The 7,917-nt window shown below is 44.6% G+C and overlaps 1 protein-coding gene across 1 annotated transcript in view; it reads left to right on the plus strand.

Annotated features, from left to right (window-relative positions):
• The window catches only part of MEI4 (meiotic double-stranded break formation protein 4), a 328,392-nt gene extending 321,000 nt beyond the window's left edge, over positions 1 to 7,392 (plus strand). The window contains exon 6 of the mRNA XM_053280443.1: positions 7,312 to 7,392. Within this exon, the coding sequence (XP_053136418.1) occupies positions 7,312 to 7,392 (81 nt within the window). The remainder of the gene's footprint in view (positions 1 to 7,311) is intronic.
• Positions 7,393 to 7,917: the final 525 nt, after the last annotated feature.

The following is a 7,917-nucleotide window of genomic DNA, read 5'->3' on the forward strand; positions in this document are numbered from 1 at the left end:
GCCAGTGAGGAAGGCTGATCCCACTAAGGAATGGCACGATGAGCAAGACATGGCCAGATGTTATGGTGGGTGTCAGGTCAATCACCCAAACAGCGGGTGACTCTACTGTGTAGAGACCAAATGAAGCACACTGGTTCAAGAAACTGGGGCCAGTTATAGCCCAAAATGTGCCAGGACAAAATGCTAATTCTTCCTTCCTGAGAAGAGGAATTCCTGTGGATCTCAAAAGAATCCATTGTCTTTGTTGGTTGTGCTAGCCTAAGCACAATGGTGTAAAAGGGTCAAGAACAACCTGTATGTAAATTGACTTAATGACGTGCAAGGACTTATCTGTCAGGTTGGAAGGACCCAGTAAACCAATAAGTGTTTTTTGATGAGCATATCTTCTGAGGTTTATGAAAAGAGGCCCATAAACCTCTTTTGTTGGGGAGGGGAGTAGCGTTCTCAGTGCCTCATCTGCTTTCCTGCTGAGATTATTTTGTTTAGCTTCTTTGAAGCAACCAATGAGGGGAGGTAATGGGGTCAGTCGCTGGACAGAGAGACCTTGGAGTTAACTCAGCAGCTAACCTGGGTCTGCTTGAACATGCCCAATAGAGGGAAAGGCACTTGGTTAATTCCCTTTCAATTTGCTTGATAGCTGGTGAACCTGGGGGGGCGATTGTCCCACTGCCTGCTAAGTGACCTGTTCCCATGTACTGGCTAGCAGTGAGCCCACGATCCCATGAGGCTCTGAGCATGTTAAGAGTGGGAACTACAAGCCTGCAGTCCCAGACATGAGCAGAGAGGCTTCTGGGAACTCACAGATCAGCAGTGCTTGCAACAGTTTTCCCTCTATGCACCACCCTTTAGTATGTGCTCAACTTTGTGCAAGTTTTTGCAAATTAAAGGTGCCCGTCCAATCCACGTCATTTCCAATATTGATCTTTGTTGGTGCTGAACAAGTAGTCTGTATCTGCTATAAGGAAAACTATTCCACTACTTTGGATGACTGGCTAAAGACAATACTTTGACTTATGAATGTCAGTTATGAATATTAAAGCGTTGACTTATGAATGTCAAATTCTTGTGTAATGATTTCTACGTCAGTCATACAGTTAACAGCAAAGAGATTGGCTGGCTGGTCTCCATTCTGCTATTTTTAAAAGGCCAACAAATAACCTAGGGGAAAATAGTCTAAATAACCACACAGCAGAAAACCACACCACTACACTCAATTTTAACCTCCAGAGAATCAAGAAATAAGTCCATTGCCTCTTTGCAAGATACCCTTTCTGAGTAGTCCATACAGTGAGGGACATCAGACCTGCTTCCCAAGGTTGTAGCAGATCAACCTCAGAATGGCCCCAAAGTCAGCCAATGCATTGAGACAACTAAGGAAATTAAAGCTGGCATTTGAAGGGAAAGCAGTTCTACACACACACACACACACACACACACTCATCCCTCCATGGCCACAATCCCCCAGTGGCTTTTGTGCACCCAACTCTGTGCTAGCTTGTGGCTAGTGGCTGCAATATCAAGTGACAGAGTTGCCAACTTTTCAAGCAGACTCCATAGTTGTACCACTTTTAAACAAGTGCTTGACATGAAGGCACTCACAGGTGGAGTTGATGGTTATCACCTGCTAATTGGTGCAGCCCAAACTCTAGTTAAAGGCACAGCTAAGTGCTTGATGAACAGTTGCAAACCTAGTGATTACCTCCATGTGTGAAACCTCATCTACTGCCTACATCTAGAACCAAATGCATTTAAAATTATGCTATTTTCTAGTTATTTACATTTGTGGTGCTGTCAGCTTATTCTCCATGTCTGGATCTCTTTGAATTGTCTTAAAGGTGCAGTTCTATGTAACATTGCAGTAATGGGTTCACCTCTATCCACATGCCTATTTAGGACCTGAGTGCCTTGGCGATTCCACAGGGTACACTGCTATACTTGAAACTGCCTGTTATATGGACATGGATGGGGCAGTGTGAGATCAAATAAGCTCATGTGGGCTGCAGGGGTTGGATGTGTACTGTATTTGTGCTTGTCTGTCTTTATAATTTCCATGAATATGAGCCCTGTTCAGGCATTGTTCAAACTGGGGATGCTGAACTCATGTACAGTGTTCCTGAGAGTGCACTCTGAAGCCTTGCCCCCCCCCCCAGTGATATGCTGAGAACCCCTGCTGTCCAGGGGTTTGTCTCCAGGGACAAATGCTGTACTTGTGGGCAGATGCTTCCGGTGACCAGAATGCCAGTGGAACACCCCAGCGTTCTGCACCACGGGAAGTACAAATGCTGTAGCTGTGGGCAGCAGAGGATGGAACTTCTGGGCATAACACAAAGGCGGGACGTCAAAGCACACTCTCGGGGATTCTTTACTTGAGTAGCGTTCCCCCCATTTTTAGAATGCCTGAACAGAGATGAATTCTTGAGAATAAAATGATTCAAAAGTTACAAAATGATGGAACATAATTTTCAGTGATTTAAAAAAAGGGTTACTATAAAAATAGTTTATTCTCCCAGGGCCAAGGAGGTAGGAAGACCTTGGGATATTCCTCCCAGTCGGGAGGCAGCAGCGACATGTGGAGCTTACTCCTCCATGTGACTGCTTCATATTCCCTAGATCAGCTCTGCCTCACAGCTGAAGGTTAGTCACAGCTTGCTCCTGAAGATCTCTCTCTCTCTCTCTCTCCATTTACCCAGCTATCAAATTTGTAAACCACCCCAGACTTCCATCTCTGGGTGGTTTACAACAACATAAAACAAATTAAAAATTAAAGCCCTAAAACAATTTAAAACCACAGTCAAGTTAAAAAGCTTGGGTGAAAAAATGATTCTTTAGGGACTTTTTAAAAGTTGCCAGAGATGGGGAGGCTCTTATTTCAGCAGGGAGTGCATTCCAGAGTCTTGGGGCAGCAACAGAAAAAGCCCTTCCCTACATAGCCAGCAGACAAGCTGCTGGCAACTACAGATGAACTTCTCCAGATTATCTCAGTGGGTGGTGGGGCTCATGGTAAAGACAACATTTTCTTAAATACCCAGGGCCTAAGCCATGTAAAGCTTTATAGGTTATAACCAGCACCTTTTATTTTGCCCATAAACCTATTGGTAGCCAGTGTAGCACTGTTAGTATGGGAGTAATATGGTCTCTCCAAGATGACTCAGAGAACAACCTGGTTACTGCATTCTGTACTAACTACAGTTTCCTGACAATGCACAAAGAGGACATTGCAATAGTCAAGTCTGGAGGTTACCAGCATATGAACCATATGTTCTGACATATGAACCATATGTTCTGAGTTTTTTTATCTTAAGGAATGGACGCAGCTGCTGTATCAGTCGAAGCTGATAGAAAGCATCTCTGTCCACTGCCTCAACCTGGGACACCAAGGAGAGGTTTGGATCCAGAAATACCCCCAGATTGCATACCTGTTACTTCTGAGGAAGTGTGACCCCATCCAGAACCAGCAGACCAAAATCATCTCCTGAGTTCCGACCCCGCATAATATGTACCTCTCTCTTATCTAGATTCAGTCTCATTTTATCCCTCAACCTGCCCATCACCACTTCCATGCAGGCATTTAAGGAAGTTATGTCTTCTCCTGATGTTGTTGCCATGGAGAAATAGGTCATCAGCAGACTGGACCAAATCTCCTGATGATCTCTCTCAGCAGTTTCATGTAAAAGCTTTGGACACTGTATGGAGCCTTGAGGGACACTATACAAAAGTTCAGAATTTAAAGAACAACAGTCTCCAAGAGACATCATCTGGAATCTGCCCGAGAGGTAGGAACAGAACCACTACAAAGCAGTGACTCCCACCCCGCCCCCAACTCCCTCAGAAGCTCCAGAAAGATACTATGGCCAATAGTATCAAAAGCTACCAAGAGATCAAAAAGGACCAACAGAGTCACATTCCCTCTGTCAATTCCCCATTGGAGATAATCCATCAGGCCAACCATCCCATAGCTCGCCTGAAAGCCAGTTTGCAATGGATCTAGAATAACCAGTTTCCTCTAAGACTGCCTGGAGCTGGGAGGCCATCACACTCTCTATTACCTTGCCCAGCCACGGAAGGTTGGAGACAGGCCTATATACACTGTATGCTCTGGTGAGCTTCACTCTGAGGGATCCAATGCAGGCTTCCTCAAAAAAGGTCTAATGATTGTCTAAAGGAGGCAAGGAGGTATCCTGCTCTCCCTCAGAGAAACATTTATATCTACCAGGCCCTTCACAACACACACACCCCACTTCCAGATAATATAAGCCATGTCAGAAAAGGGTCAAGAGAACAGGTGGCAGGCTGCACTATTCCAAGCAGCTTGCCTACATCCTCAGAAGTCACAAACTGAAACTTATCCAGCTTAACTGCATAAGAGGAGTTGCTGGACACCTCCACACCAGACATTGCAGTAATTGTGGGGTTTGAGTCTAAGTCAGCCAGAATCTGAGAGATATTATCCACAAAGATCTTGTTAAAAACATCACAGCGGGTAATTGATGGCTCCAAATCCTGATTCAAGAGAGGAGGGACATCTACTAGCCCTCTCACAACCCTGAACAACTCAGCTGGACATGAGCTTGTGAATGCCACATGGGCAGAAAAGAATTGCTTCTTTGCTTCATGTATTGCCTGAGCATAGATCTTCAAATTGCTCTATGTTGTAATCTGTTGGATTCAAGTTGAGTCTTTCTCCAATTTGCTCTGGTCGTCTACCTTGCTGCTTCAGCCCCATAGTTCTTCCATATACTAAGGGGCCAATTTTGAAGAGGCTCAGAGAGGACGCTTAGGAGCTATAGTGTCTATTGCTCTGGTGAGTTTGCTGTTCCAATTCTCCACCAGGACACCAACAGAATCACAGGCAGAGCCAACACTAAATCCTTCCAAGGCTTCTTGGAATCCTATTGGATCCAATAACCCTCTTGGACAGACCATCTCAATAGGCCCCTCACCCCTGTGGCAGTTGGACATGGGTGTGAGTCCAACCTTAACCAGATGGTGGGTCATCCATGACAATGGGGAAATCACAGGAGTCGCCACCCACGGAATACCACCCTGATCAGAGTAAAAGGCCAGATCAAGCATTTGACCAGGAACATGTATCAGTCCCAAGACCACTTGGGATAGGCCCATAGTTGTCATGGCTGTTATGAACTCCTGAACCACCGCAGACAAACTGGTTCCAAAGTGAACATTGAATTCTCCCCACCATTACAAGCCTAGGGGACTCTAATGTCAAGCCCAAGACCAAGTCCTTCAGCTCATTTAGGGACTCTATTGGGCAGCAGGGTGATTGGTGCACCAATAGAAGTCCCAGTCTATCCCTGGTCCGCAATCTTACATGCACACATTTGATATGGTCAGATATTTTGACAGGGATCCTGGTAAGGGAGATGTTGTTCTTATAGAAAGCAATCTATTGAAAATCAATCCTGCGAATTTTCATGGCTTGATATCTGAAAACAATTTCTAAGAATAGCTTCAGTCAGAGCTGGCAACCCAAACTGTTGCTCTGTGTCACCTTTTCCCCTGAACTGGGCACAGTTGAGTGCACTTACCAGCAGAGAAACCATGCATCTGGGATCGTCACTTCACACACATGTATCAACAATCACCAAATTAGGCATTTTCTAAAGTTATATAAACGCGGAATATTCTATCCCACTTTCCCAATACTATGTCACAATCTAGCTTGAAAAAGAAACAAAATTCATGCCAGTTGTATGTAGATTGTGATGGGCTCAGTTCTCTGTAATTCCTATTGAGTTCTATGGGACAAGACATTGTTCTGTCTGAAGCACTGGCCTCATGTTGGATGGAGAAGTAGAGAGAATGAGTTGGAGGATATGGGATAAGGGTGGGGAAAAGATCAATTCTCCAAGTCCTCCCCTCTTCTGTACACACCAAATTTGATATGCCTTTACTTAGCCATTAATAAATGTCATTACTTCAACTCCATGAACTAATGACAATTCTACTTTCCCCCTTTTGTTGTACTGCACAGTAATTTAATTGTGGGAGGGACTATTGCTCACTAATATTGCACATACCTTGCATGCAGAAGTTCCCAAGTTCATCTCCAGGAAAGTTAGGAAATGTCTCTGCCTAGAGCTCTAAAGAGCCCCTGCCAGTCAGTGTAGGTCATACTGCCCTAGATGGACCAATGGTTTGATCATTATAAAGCAGCTTCATATATTCCCATGTCTATGGGGAAATAAATGGGTCACACCACCTGATCATAAGCATGTCTACTCAAAAAGGATTTCAACCTAAAATCACATACAATTTGGCTTCCATTTATGTGGGCATTACTGTAACACTCTTTTAGGGCTAGTTCAGATGATACCTCTCAGATGTGTGAGTACCCATTACTTTCTCTGTCATCCTGCCTGGCCACTGCCTAATTGCATGGGCAGCAGTCCAAACCGCCCCTCAACACGCAGATGAAATAATACTACAACTAGGGCTATGGCAAGGCAGCATGTCAGATGTAGGGGAAGTATCCTTTGCTTGCTTTTAACTAGTGGTGATTTAAAGAACATCTTGGCTCTGATCCAGCTAAGGATAGACAGGGTCTACATGTACAATGTGTTGGGAATTCTCCCTGGTAAGAGAAACCCTTTTTCATTATAGCAGAGTGCACAGAGGCACAGCACAGCGGAATTTGGTTAGGCATGCATGTATGCTGAGAGTAAAGTAACTTGGAGCCAGTTCATAGTTTCAAATCAATATAAGGAGTATTTATTATAGAACTACATGGCTACATTTGTAGCCTACAAAAATCCCTCTTTGCCTTTCTCTAAGAAACCTGGTGGTTGTTGCATGTAAGTGGCCTCTTCTAGTTCGCCATGCAAGAATGCAGTTTTCACATCTAGGTGTTCAACATGCATTCCTTTGCTAGCGGCAATACTTAACAGAGCCCTTACTGTGGTGTGTTTGACTACTGGTGCAAATGTTTCATCATAGTCTTCTCCATATTGTTGTGAATATCCTTTTGGTACTAATCTGGCTTTGTAGCGCTGAATCTCACCATCAGCATCGTGTTTGAGTTTGAAAACCCATTTGCAGCCTATAACTTTCCTTCCTTGAGGTAACTTAGTAAGAATCCAGGTTTTGTTTTTCTGTAGAGCCTCAAGCTCTTCAATTGCAGCTTGTTTCCACTTCTGGGCTTCTGGTTGTGGTAGCTGGGATATTTCCTTCCATGATGAGGGTTCTAGTTTTCCACCGTTCTTGCAAGGTAGGACAGTCTCGGGGCTGGAACACTTCGGGTTAAGCATGTTGATCACTTCACCTCACCCTCTGTGGTCTCTCCCATTATCTCAGGTGTGTCTGGTGGATCGCTGGGGGTCTCTGAGTCGAGCGTGGTTGGATCTGGATCTGCTGTCTCCTCCTCAATTCCGCTGAGATCCGGAAGAACAATCCAGTCGTCAGGGTGTTTGGTCTGGTTGCTTGCTTCGGTGTAGGCCCCCTCTGAAGACGTAGCTCTTTCATTCTCATCAAAATACACCGATCTGCCTATGGTTATCTTGTTGGTGTCAGGATACAGAATTCTATAGCCTTTGGATTATGCTGAGTAGCCTACAAAAATCCCTTTTGTGGCCCTAGCCACAGAATAAAAAAAATGTATTCCTTTTTTCCTTTGGAATGTATGAGTAAGCTGTGCTTCCAAAGACACATAGATGCGTCATGGACGGCTTATGACCATGCCAAAGTTCATATGGTGTTGTTCCTACAGGCTTTGTGTGCATTCTGTTTTGTATGTATGTATCCGTCATGATGCCTTCTCCCCAGAGTTTCAGTGGGAGGTGTACGTCAGCAAGCATGCATCTTACCATGTCCAGGAGAGTTCTGTTCTCTGACACTTCATTCCGCGATGGGTTGGATGCTACCGTGGTTTGATGCACGATTCCATGTTCTCCCAGGAACTGC

This window comes from Hemicordylus capensis, chromosome 1 (assembly GCF_027244095.1).
Source record: "Hemicordylus capensis ecotype Gifberg chromosome 1, rHemCap1.1.pri, whole genome shotgun sequence".
NCBI classification, from domain to species: Eukaryota; Metazoa; Chordata; class Lepidosauria; order Squamata; family Cordylidae; genus Hemicordylus; species Hemicordylus capensis.